This window comes from Camelina sativa, chromosome 16, assembly GCF_000633955.1.
Source record: "Camelina sativa cultivar DH55 chromosome 16, Cs, whole genome shotgun sequence".
Taxonomy (NCBI): domain Eukaryota; kingdom Viridiplantae; phylum Streptophyta; class Magnoliopsida; order Brassicales; family Brassicaceae; genus Camelina; species Camelina sativa.
In genome coordinates this window covers 25,649,380-25,662,329 of record NC_025700.1, presented here as the reverse complement: position 1 = coordinate 25,662,329, position 12,950 = coordinate 25,649,380, and the positions used below count along the sequence as shown (strand labels likewise).

General features: G+C 38.6%; 2 protein-coding genes across 4 annotated transcripts in view; both read left to right on the top strand.

Annotated features, from left to right (window-relative positions):
• On the top strand, positions 8,514-10,696 carry LOC104752468 (trafficking protein particle complex subunit 2). 2 transcript variants are annotated; one of them, XM_010474612.1, is made up of 6 exons: positions 8,514-8,754; positions 9,128-9,246; positions 9,905-9,990; positions 10,064-10,125; positions 10,247-10,332; positions 10,431-10,696. In XM_010474612.1, exons 2-6 carry the CDS (start codon positions 9,166-9,168, stop codon positions 10,521-10,523), a joined length of 408 nt encoding a protein of 135 aa, XP_010472914.1. In that variant the 5' UTR covers positions 8,514-8,754; positions 9,128-9,165; the 3' UTR covers positions 10,524-10,696. The 2 variants fall into 2 exon arrangements, with proteins under 2 accessions (XP_010472914.1, XP_010472915.1); XM_010474613.1 differs by having other exon boundaries at positions 9,125-9,246.
• LOC104752467 (sodium-coupled neutral amino acid transporter 4-like) overlaps positions 11,002-12,950 on the top strand; it is a 4,566-nt gene continuing 2,617 nt past the window's right edge. The window contains exon 1 of one of the 2 annotated variants that reach the window (XM_010474611.1): positions 11,002-12,349. In XM_010474611.1, the coding sequence (XP_010472913.1) occupies positions 11,290-12,349 (1,060 nt within the window). In that variant the 5' untranslated portion in view covers positions 11,002-11,289. Of the gene's footprint in view, positions 12,943-12,950 lie in introns of those variants that run through there. The other variant, XM_010474610.2, reaches the window with a different exon arrangement.

Here is a 12,950-nt window from a genome sequence, read left to right as displayed (position 1 = left end):
CCAAATATATTAGATAACGAATATGATGCCTATGTAAAACGATAAAGAAAGAATAGATTCTCGGAGACGAGATATGATCTCTTTCCTTAACCCAAAGTAGCTCCCGCAGTGTGGCGGTTTAGTGAGTACATGGATCCCAGGATACAATCGAGACGAGATCGTGTCACAACACTTGACTACGGACTCAAACGAACGTTGGCGCAAACGATACACTCTTGACGATAACACTTACGTTTTTGTAGTGAGAGAAAGAGGAGTGAGAGAGAGTTGGATTTTTGTTTCAGAGTGTTTTGCTTCTCCGCAAGCGTAAAGATAATAAAACGAGAGTGCTATGTATTTATATGGAGAGGAGGATGAGATGCTCTCCACAAAATCTGGGCTCGTGGACTGATATCTCGGGAAGTTGAGGAGTGGAGAGATGCGATCGAAGTCTCACACGTTGGCGAGATCTCCGGAGCGACTTATTCTTCCGTTTGAGTTGATAAGGCTTCGACTTTGTTTGTTTTAAACACAACAAACTCGATTTGACTTTGCAAATAAAATTTTGAATATTATAAGCAACATACGTAACATGAAATGTAATATAAGTTGCAAATAAATTTACTCCAAAATATTAAACCAAGTCCGGTCCATGCAACGTAATTTCCTCATCCCATAATACTAGTTATAAGCTTTCAAGCTAACCACTTTGGAGATTAATTTCTCATTCATTATAACTTCGTTTTTGACAAGTAACTACACTATGTTATAGTGCTCATTACAAGGAATCCAAAGAGTCCTTAAACCGGTCATTCCGATGACGGACGTCACCGGACAAGTCACCGGAAAGTTGGCTAAAGCCATGTTGTCAAAAGTGTAGTTCCAACAATCCCCCACATGAATAGAATTTACCCTAAACATAGGAAGATTTTACTGACTCAATAAAAATAAAAAATAAAAGACTAGACTGACTAGACAGACTCGACTTTCAAGAGTGTATGCGAAAAATAACTGTGTCTGAGATAGTAGCATTTTTCAGCCTTGAACTACTCATTGTTAATATCTGTCGGATTTACTGGCCAGGAGGTGAACATGATGTCTTGAACCACCCGGATATTTATGTAAACCGAGACAACAGGTATAACCCAGCTTCTTTTTCTCGAAGAACCAAGTTCTCTATTGTGTTCGTTTTGGCCATGAACATGCCTGGATTTCATGAGTGAAGTTGGAGAATATAGCCTTACATTTTATTCTCCTAGAAACGGCCTGATTTCACACTCACTAGGTGATTCGCCATTAGCGTTTGTTTTAAGAAGTTTTCCTTTAGGAAATGCTCCACTGATATATCAAAGCTTATGGACTTGATCATTAAAAGCATTGCTTAACCTTTAAAGACACAGGAAGTACTGTTTTTCATCTTAGGAACTGGGCTGTGACTATTAGTCATACAGTACTCCAGATTGATTTTGTTTGATTTAGTTTTCCCTTTGAACCTAATTCTTGGGATCTCCAGTCATTTAGGTGGGGTTTCCATCAAACATCCTCTTAGATTGTAGGCTTTAGACCCATTCCTCTTGATGATTTTACAACTTGATCTCTAGCTAGCCCTTTAGTAAAGGGGTCCGCAAGATTAAAAACTGTATTTATGTAATCTACTGTAATTACACCAGTAGTGATCAAGTTTCTAATGGTCTTATGACGTCTTCTAATATGACGGTTCTTGCCATTGTAGTGAGTATTGTGTGCTCGGGCAATAGCCGATTGGCTATCGCAGTGTACACGTAATGCCGGCACAGGTTTTTCCCACATCGGAATATCTTCCAAAAAATTACGAAGCCAGTCTGCTTCTTCTGCGGCTTTATCTAAAGCTATAAACTCCGACTCCATGGTTGATCCAGCCGTTAGAGTCTGTTTCGCAGATTTCCATGATACTGCTGCACCTCCTAAAGTAAAGACATATCCACTTGGATTTTGAGTTTTTGGAATCAGCTATCCAATTGGCGTCACTGTACCCTTCTAAAACTGCTGGTTCTTTACCATAGTGCAGCCCATAAGTTTTTGTGTATCTTATGTAATTTAATACTCTTCTTATGGCTTGCCAGTGTTTATGACCTGGATTACTGGTGTAACGACTTAGAACGTTGACTGCGTGCGCGAGATCGGGTCTTGTACAATTTGATAAGTACATGAGACTTCCGATCACCCTAGCATACTCTATCTGTGACACCGCTTCACCCGTGTTTTTGGTCAAGTGAAGTTCATGATCTACAGGAGTTTTTGCTTTTCCTTTTGAGTAGTTTTTAAACCGCTCAAGTATCTTTTCAGCATAATGTGCCTGTGACAGAATAATTCCGTCAGCGGTTCTAGTGATTTTAATCCCTAGAATGACATCCGCTAAACCCATATCTTTCATGTCAAATTGACCATGAAGCATATTTTTGGTTTGTTGGATTATGTTTTTATTGCTACCAATGATGAGCATGTCATCAACGTACAAACATAACAAAACATACCCACTAGGAGTAGTTTTAATGTATATGCACTTATCACATTCATTTATCTTGAAACCATTTGACATCATTACATTGTCAAATTTTTCATGCCATTGTTTTGGAGCTTGTTTAAGTCCATACAACGACTTCACCAGTCTACAGACTTTATTTTCTTGTCCTGGAGCAACAAACCCTTCGGGTTGTTTCATATAAATTTCCTCTTCTAAATCACCATTTAGAAAGGCGGTTTTTACATCCATTTGATGGATTTCCAGGTCTCTTAATGCTGCAATCCCGATTAGCATTCTGATTGATGTTATTCTCGTTACAGGAGAATAGGTGTCAAAGAAATCCAGACCTTCTTTTTGTCGGAATCCTTGCACCACAAGTCTAGCTTTGTACTTATCAATAGAGCCATCGGTTTTTAATTTTGTTCTGAAGATCCATTTACACCCTAGTGGTTTAAACCCTTCAGGTAGGTCAACTATCTCCCATGTATGATTTTGCATAATGGAGTTGATCTCACTATTAACGGCTTCCTTCCATAAAGGAGCGTCGGGTGTAGTCATGGCTTCATTATATGTTCTTGGTTCGTTCTCTGCAAGAAGAACCATCAAGAAATCTTCACCGCAAGTTTTTCCCTGGCGAGCTCGTTTGCTACGTCTTGGTTCTTTTTCTACTTGTTTTACCGAGGTACTGGCCTCATTAGTAGTGGTGATTGCATCTCTCTCTTCCCAAGTACGTTTCAGATTTTGTTTATCCTTACAAGGGAAAATATTTTCAAAGAAAGACGCATTTCTTGATTCCATTATTGTATTAACATGAATATTCGGAATATCTGATTTGTGAACCAGAAACCGATAAGCACTACTGTTGTGTGCATATCCAATAAAAATACAATCAACGGTTTTAGGTCCGATAGTAACCTTCTTTGGAGGTGGCACTGCGACTTTAGCGAGGCACCCCCACACTTTTAGGTATTTGTATGATGGTACATTTCCTTTCCAAAGTTGATAAGGCGTATCGCCGGTTGTTTTGTGCGGTATTTTATTTAGGATGAGGTTTGTGGTAAGCAAAGCTTCCCCCCACAGGTTTTGTGGTAACCCCGATTCCTGCAACATTGCATTCATCATTTCTTTCAGATTTCGGTTTTTGCGTTCTGCAACTCCGTTAGATTCCAGTGAATAGGGAGCAGTAGTTTGATGTATAATAGCATTTTCTTGACAAAAGTCATTAAAAGGTCAATCATACTCGCCTCCTCTATCACTTCTTACTACCTTGATAGTATTTGAGAGTTGATTTTCAACTTCGGTTTTATATTCTTTGAATTTCTCCAAGACTTCGTTTTTACTACGTAACAAATAAACGTAGCAATATTTTGTACAATCATCTATGAAAGTAACAAAATATTTTTTACCGCCTCTAGATTGTACGTATTTTAAATCGCACAAATCTGTGTGTATTAATTCTAGAGGTTTGGTTGCTCTTTCAACACGAGGTGATGGTGTTTTTGTGAGTTTCGCTTGAACGCATACTTCACATTTTTCTTTGCTTATTTTGCATTTTGGGATTAGGTTCAAATTAATTAATCTTTGCAAAGATTTATAATTCACATGTCCTAATCGTTCATGCCATAAATTAGAAGACTCAACCAAATAAGCAACTGAATTTTTATTCATGGAATTGTTTGAAACAGAAGTAGAAGCTACATCATTTTTCTTAAGGATTGTTGCAACACACAGCTTAACAAGTCCTCCCTTAACAAAACCTTTGCCAATAAAGACACCATTCTTCCTCAGAGTCATCTGATCGGACGCAAGGTTAGCAGCAAAGCCATGCTTGCTCAATAGGGTCCCAGAGACCAGATTCTTCCTCATGTCTGGAACATGCTTCACGTTGTGGAGCATGACGGCCATTCCGGAAGTCATCTTCAAGACCACCTTTCCGGTTCCAACGATCTTGGAGTGAGACACATTGCCCATCATCAGATTCTCACCAGACTTGGATTTCTGATAAGTGCTGAACATGTCTCTGTGAATGCAGATGTGGGTAGTGGCTCCAGTGTCGTACCACCACTCCCTTGGGTTCTCATTGTTCATCACCACATTTGCTTCCGTGACGACCGCACACAAGTCTTCTTCAGTCAAATTGGCTTGATTTTTACCCTTGTCTTTGCTGCGACATTCAGCGGTTTTGTGACCTTTCTTGCCACAGTAGCTGCACTTTCCAGCAAACTTCTTAGCCCCGCCTTGCTTCTTGAAGAACGTGGAGGACTGAGGTGCCGTCTTGCCTGGTACAACCTTTTTTGGTGAAGCTCCTTTGTTGCCGTAGACAACCTTGGCTTTCCCTTTTCTCCTATACTCAGCCATATTTGCATTCTCATCAATGACGGACACAGCGTTGTCACGTTCAGTTGATTGGTTTTGCAGCCTTGAGATTAGGTTGAGCAAGGTGATTGGCTTCTGCTTGTGATCCAGATAGTGCTTGAAGTCGCTCCAGCTTGGAGGTAGCTTCTCGATGAAGCAATTCACTGTGAATGTCTCACATATGTTCATTCCTTCATCAGCTAACTGTTGTGCAAGCACTTGAAGCTCATGTACTTGGTCCATTATGGGCCTGGAATCCACCATCTGGTAGTTGAGAAACTCCCTTGTGGCGTGTTTCCCTGAGCCCACATTGTAGACTTTGTACTTGGTTTCTAGAAGATTCCAGAGAACCTTGGAGGTTAGTGCTTTGTTAAACACCTTGAACAGCTTTTCCTCCATGTGCACAAGGATGGCATTTTTGCACAAGTAGTCCGAGTGATGCCATGCATCAACGCTTGCATTCGCATGCACGTCGTTGATATCAACAGGCAGTGCCGGAGCATCTTCGGTGAGAAACTTCTGCAGGTTGAGTGTACACAAGAAGAAGTGCATCTTTTGTTGCCACGATTCAAAGTTTGTGCCATCAAACTTGTTGGGCGTCACTGCAGAGCTCGGGATGCTCGGTTTCAGCTCGGTCGGAAGGAGAGGAGCAGGTGGTGGACCGTACCCAGGTTGGGTTGTCGACTCACGAGGTTCCTCGAAAGCACCTCCGTTGTTGTTGTTATCAACACCGTTAGTCATCTGTTCATAAAAGACAAAAGATATGTCAATATTTTTGAACAAATATAATTATTAATCAAGAGTTAGCAATTAATTTAATTTGCTAAAAATTAATTATTTTCTGTAGATAGCTTTATAGAACGTTATAACACGTTTGCAATAAAGCTATTGTAGAAAAAACAATTTTTGATTGCTCGAAGAACTGTTTCACGAAACTACCACATGCATGGTCTTCATGGAAACTGTTTTAGAATCTCGAGAATCTTGTAGTGAAGTTTTGCGAAATACAACCCGAAGGCCTTCACATAAACATTCACAAATCGATTACACTACGGCATTAATCGTTTATCAACTGTTCGCGTCGTAAGATCCGTTTTAAACTATATGTAGAAAACGAATCTTTACTTTGGGTTAAGACTGTAGGACCGCGAAAATCCAAATATATTAGATAACGAATATGATGCCTATGTAAAACGATAAAGAAAGAATAGATTCTCGGAGGCGAGATATGATCTTTTTCCTTAACCCAAAGTAGCTCCCGCAGTGTGGCGGATTAGTGAGTACATGGATCCCAGGATACAACCGAGACGAGCCCAAATCACAGCACTTGATTTCGGACTCAAACGAACGTTGGCTCAACGATACACTCTTGATAACACTTATGTTTCTTAGAGAGAGAAAGATGAGTGAGAGAGAGTTGGACTTTTGCTGTTTTGAGTTTTGTTTCTTCGCAAGTGTATGAAACAATGAACGAGAGAGCTCTGTATTTATATGGAGAGAACGACGAGATGCTCTCCACAAAATCTGGGCTCGTGGACTGAGATATCGGGGAGTTGAGGTGAGCTGAAGACGCGCCCGAGTATCACATGTTAGTGAGATTTCCGGAACGACTAACTCTTCCATGTGGAGTTGATAAGATTTCAACTCTCGACTTCATTATGCAAAACGACATATCTTGTTGGACCTAAAGGCCCATTAACCAAGACCCAAACTCTAGCTCAGTTTGATATGACACAAAGGCATGTGTGGTTTGCGTAACGGTCACTCATCTCAAGCTAACCACTTCTCATTCATTATAACAACGATTTTGACAAGTAACTACGCTATGTTATAGTGCTCATTACAAGGAATCCAAAAAGTCCTTAAACCGGTCATTTCGATGATGGACATCACCGGAAAATTTACCGGATAGATGGCTAAACTATGTTGTCAAAATTGTAGTTCCAACAAAAAGATGGAGAAGTGAATGGTGGTCAGTGTTCAGTGCATCTTTCAATATATATATTTATTTTTAAAGTCTCCGGCCAAAAAGCTGTGCACGTTGGTCCCATCTGGCGGTCGTCTGTCTATTGAACGGGAGATTCTTACAAGGGAACTTAGAATTAATCATTCACGATGCTATAAAATAAATTGTTGACAAAAAAAATAAAAAGATGCTATAAAATAAATTCAAATAAAAAACAACATCAAATATAATTGAGGTCGCATACTTTTTTTTTTTTAAGACAAGATTTTTGTAGTAATTTTAAATTCATATTAATTTAGTTTAAATATAGAGCACACAAAACGTTTTTACACATAGTGAGCTATATTATAGCTCAGTTGATCAAAGAAATTGGTTTAAAATAATATATTTAACGAATGTGAAGGAAAATAGTGTCAAATAATAGTAGCAGTGACTAGTGAGTATGTATGTTCATAAATCAAGTAAACTCCACCAAGTATAAAAGCGCAGTGTTGGGAAACTAGAACAATTATTTATTGGCTAATTCAAACATGGTTGTAATTTGTTTTGTTTATCATCGAGGGGTTGGTTCTTTGAAATTTGGAAAAACAGAAGTTGATTGATTAGTAATAAACGAAAAAGTAAAGAAAAGAAAAAAAAACAAAGAACGTACATGAGAAGGGAAGGGACATAATATGGGTGGTCGCTTATTGGTTGCTTTCCACTTATGAGATGTGTATGTTTTTGCTCCTCTTTTAAAAAGCTTCATTGCTTTGCTATTTTTATACTCCTAACCTAACAGTACATATTTCTTCAATTTCTCTCGTGAGCTTCTTTCTAATTAATACTATCATATCGCGGTTAATTAAAGTGCGATATATTGAGATTGCTTTCTGAGAGAAGTTGTCGGTTCTGATTGTGTCCCTCTTTCCTTGCCCCCATTTATTATTTATTATTTATTATATAAATTGTGTTGCTTTTTCTGAATTTCCGAAGCCAATAATTATTATTAGGATTTGCAACTGTGTGTATTTTAAAAGCCCTCTATAATTATAACGAATATAAAAATATAAATGTAGATAGATAGACTAATTTCCAATATTGTTTTTGGGAAATTGAATTCGTTTGGTTTTTTTTTGCTCTTATCCCTTATGACGACGACGACAACAAACACCATGCAATATTGTTTTTTTAATTCGTTTATTCTTTTTTTTTCTCCATTTTTTTTTAATAAAATGTTTCCAACGCCGCTTCGGTTGATAAATTGCCAATTATCAAAGTTTCCCAGACGTTTGAAATGTTCCTAAATATTTCTTAAAATATACTTTCTTACTTATTTACTACGTAAAAGGTTTGACCTTTGAATTGTTCGAACAGGAAACATATTAGAAAAACATCAATCCGTATGTAAAAAATTGGAATTTTCTTTTAATAGAGAACTAAAAGGATAATAATCTCTTTTTAGGATGAATGAATAACAGTATACGGTAAATTATTTTTATTTTCTGTAAATAAGAAGATTTCTGTAATTCACTTTAGGAAATCTTAAAGGATTCAATCTGTATTATTTTGAACTATGCGATTAAAGAAAAATTAAATTAAAAATGCTGTCTAATTTAATACATCAAATCAAACCATTCGAATATGGATAGAATGGGCTTTAAAGCCCACACAATAAGGAACAGAGACGGCCCCAACAAACTCGTTGTTGATCTTTCTCCTTCCTTCCTTTCCTTCCTTCCTTCCTCTCTAACAAGTAAGAAACAACGACACTCTGAATTTTCCAGCGTTGTACTCGGCGGCGATCTTCTGATTTCTGAAGAATTGGTGATTCATATCATCGCGTCGCGTTAGAGATCAGTGGAATTTTTTTCTCCATCTTCTACATTTCGCGTTAGATCTCGTTTGGTTGAATTCCCCTCAAGCTTTCTGCATCGCTCTCCGTCCCTCTCGTTTCCTCCCTTTTCCCAAGGTTCGTGTCGATTGAAGTAGTTACCTATGTTTGTTGTCGATCTCTCTTCAATTCGAAACTTTACACTCTATTTTTCGGGAATTTAATACATATCTAGATATACGACTTTGTTTGATTGTTTGTAAATTTGACTTGATCGTTGTGACGAGAAGAAGCCCTAATTTCACACATCTGAAACGAGAGTTGTTGGTTTAAGTGGAAACAACGTTTCTCTTCTTTTATCCTTCTTCAATCTCTGGTCGAAATAGCTCTAGTTTCTGGATCAGGAGTGGTTATTATGCCTTAGGATATGGAATTTTGCAATGTCGTGGATATATATATCATAAGTTTAGGCTTATAAGAGCCAACATGATTTTGATTTTGTATATAGTAGGATCCAGTTTCTTCTATTTGGAGACGCGGGGGGATTGAATGGCTAGCACTGCCTGTTTTATAATTGTGGGTCGCAATGATATTCCCATCTATGAAGCTGAAGTTGGATCTGCTGCCAAAGTACATTTTCTTACTCCCACTTTCTCTCTTCTGTATTAGTTTTGCTCCATTCTCCTCCTCAAGTATTTGCATCCATGTTCCCAATCTTTAACATGATGATAGACACTCAAATACTTTCCTGCTCCTTCTTTTCGACTTTGGTTTAGTGGTCCTAGTTTTACTCTTTTGAAACTGTAGCAGAAGAGGTGCAAAGATCACTTACCATGGAAATGTATAGGAGAAGTGAATTTGATTGTCACTGTGGTTTATTCATTTGGTGATATGAAGGGTTGCTATTTCCCTTGTTTAAATTATTTTTGGTGAAGGGATGTTTTACCTTGTTTTACTTTTACATAACCTATCGGGCAGGCCTTCTTCTAACTAGATAATTCTTAAAAACGTAGATATCTAAGATTGTCCGTTGCTGATTACATGACTAATTGGTTTCTGGTTTACCTTTTTCTCTGTATCTTTCGCTGTTGGCCAGCTTGAATCGTAGTTTTCTACATATGTTGATTATCCTATCTTAACTAACAATGGAAGTTTTTCTGTTTTATGTGTGTTTTTATCTTCTTCATCTAGCTAGTAGATATATGTTTTCAACTATGATAGCAATTGGTATGTGGTCTAGATGATAAGTTGCATATCAGTCTCTTACACCATTCTCTCCATTTGGTAGAGAGAAGATGCTGCTCAGTTGCACCAATTTATATTACATGCAGCATTAGATGTTGTCCAAGACCTAGCATGGACTACAAGTGCCATGTAAGTAAGGTCCCTTGTGAAATTTTTGATTATATTTTGAAGGATTTCATCTCATTGTCATATATGACTTCAGGTTCTTGAAGTCAGTTGACAGGTTTAACGATCTGGTTGTGTCAGTCTATGTTACCGCAGGCCATATCCTTTTTTCTTGTTCTGATTCATTCATTTAAAGTAGTGTCAGATTGGTATGTTGACTTTTGTTGTTAGGATTCATCTCCAGTTCTAAATGTTTGTCTCTTCCTTAACTAATCAATACATACCCGACTCATGCTCCTTCATGATTCACGCAACGAAGACGGAATCAAGAGCTTCTTCCAGGAGGTGCATGAGCTTTATATAAAGGTAAAATTTTAATTGATTGCTGGTGAATCCGCAGTTGTTAATTCTGTCCTGATTCATTGCGGTTTAGTCACCATAATTAAAATCGTATGTTAATGCAGATTCTTCTGAACCCATTGTATCTGCCCGGTTCTCGGATAACATCGACACATTTTGACACCAAAGTACGTGCACTTGCAAGAAAGTATCTGTAGAGAAGACGGAGATTTGGTGGAAGAGGTCCAGTGCCCAATTTTCTTATATCCATATGTTGTTTCACGTTGTCTTGTTGAGTGCCTGGATTTATGTTATTTCTAACTTGCAAGCAACATTATGATAATGGGATTCCTCGTAATGATCCATTCAATCCAACCCCATAATTTCATCTTTGGTTTCTTATTATTAAGTCTCTCTTTTCAGTCTATGGGGAAAACGAGCTACATAACATACATGTCTCTTTCTTAACCAAGTAAACAAGACTTTTCAAATGTTTCTTTGTTTGGGAAAATATCTGTTGGGTTTTAATTTGACCCTAAAAAAGAAAAATGCGATTGAACGCCTAACCTAAGTTTTGATGTGAAACTTTAATTGCTAATCTGCAATTAAAGAAGTAAAGAAAAAAGGATTTACGTATTAGTATTAAATTGAATAAAGAGGGGCACGACGTGTGAAGTAAAAGGACCAATAGTAAGATAGAAGTTACCTCTTACCTCCCAAAAACAAATCTCTCTCTCTCTCTCTTTCTACATCGCCGACGAGGCAGGAACGACGACCAATTGAGACGTTGACCCTTAATCCGATTTTCAGCAGATTTGATTGTTTTTTGAACAATCTCTCTTTCTTTCTTTCTCTCTTTGGTCCAGAATAAGAAAAGTCTCTTCTTTCTTCGTCTTCTTGGATCTCTCGTGTTTGTAATCTCTCAATCCCTGAAATTTATAAAAAATCAAATCAAAGAGGGGAGTTTTACATCAGATCTGGCGAATGGATAGCAGTTACTCTGTGATCTCCAAAACTTCTTACGTTGAGTTACAGAAACCATCTAATGATAATAATGGAATCCCTGGAAAGCCCAGAAACAAGTTGCTTGCTTCTGACGAAGAAAGCTTCGTTAACGATTTTGACGATACCCTCCGCAACGGTGCCGGCGATGAAGAAGGTGATGATGATCTCGATTTCGATATCTCTGCTTATCCACTCGTTCATGGCAAGTCATCATCATCCAATCAAGGATCTGGTGTCTACGGTGCCGTTTTTAACCTCACCACCTCTATTATCGGCGCCGGGATCATGGCATTGCCCGCCACCATGAAAGTCCTCGGCTTGGTTCTAGGGTTTGTTTTGATTATCCTCATGGCCATCTTGTCTGAGATTAGTGTTGAGCTCCTCGTTAGATTTGCCGTTCTTTACAAGTCCAGATCTTACGGCGAGGTTGTTCAATCCGCATTGGGCAAAACCGCTAGGGTTTTGTCCGAGATTTGTATCATTGTCAACAACGGTGGTGTCCTCGTTGTTTATCTGATTATTATGGGGGACGTCATGTCTGGTTCTCTTCATCACATTGGGGTTTTGGATCAATGGTTAGGGAATGGTTTCTGGGATCACCGTAAAGTTTTGATTTTGATTGTTATGGTCATCTTCTTGGCTCCTCTCTGTGCTTTGAACAAGATTGATTCCTTGAGCGTTACATCAGCTGCTTCTGTTGCTCTTGCTGTTGTCTTTGTGGTTGTCTGTTTTGCTGTCGCCACCATTAAGCTCATCGAAGGAACCATCGACCCTCCTAGGATGACTCCTGATTTTGGTTCCAAAAAGGCAATCTTGGACCTTCTTGTTGTCATTCCCATTATGTCCAACGCTTACGTTTGTCACTTCAATGTCCAGCCGATCTATAACGAGCTCGAAGGCCGATCACCTCATAAGATGAACCGAGTTGGGAGAATCACAACAGCCATTTGTGTTGTTGTCTATGCTTCAACTGCTATATCGGGTTATCTCCTCTTCGGCCAGGACACCGAATCAGACATCTTGACCAACTTTGATCAAGATCTCGGTATCCGTTTCAGCTCTGCGGTGAACTACATTGTCAGAATCGGCTACATTCTACATCTAGTACTCGTCTTCCCCGTGATCCATTTCTCCTTGAGAGAAACCGTCAATACCTTACTGTTTGAAGGATCGCCTCCTCTATCCGAAAGCAAAAAGAGATCATTTGGGCTTACTGTGGTCTTGCTGGCTCTTATTTACATTGGCTCAACGATGATCCCAAATATATGGACAGCTTTCAAATTCACAGGCGCAACATCAGCAGTTTCGCTTGGTTTTACATTCCCTGCTCTTATCGCATTACGGTTAGGGAAACAGAGCAATACATTAAGCCTCGTTGAAAGATCTGTGTCGTGGTTGATGCTAATCTTGGCCATTGTGGTTAGCATTGTTGGAACCCTTGGCAATATATACAGCCTCAGGAGCAAATCAGATTGATACTATTAGCAAGTTTTTTTCAGGATCTTGTAGATTTTTATACAAATCAAAGATTCTCAGTCCAATACCGAACCGGAAATCTTCAGTTTTGCGACAGCTACATGCAGCACCTTTAGGATCTCTCAATCAATGGCGTTTGGTTCAGACTAAAGCCTCAAAGATTT

Coding starts and splice junctions, on each gene's coding strand:
- LOC104752468 (XM_010474612.1), top strand. CDS start 9,166: ATGGCTAGCACTGCCTGTTTTATAATTGTGGGTCGCAATGATATTCCC. Junction 10,126..10,246: donor AGTCTATGTTACCGCAGGCC/ATATCCTTTTTT, acceptor ACTAATCAATAC/ATACCCGACTCATGCTCCTT. Junction 10,333..10,430: donor TGCATGAGCTTTATATAAAG/GTAAAATTTTAA, acceptor ATGTTAATGCAG/ATTCTTCTGAACCCATTGTA.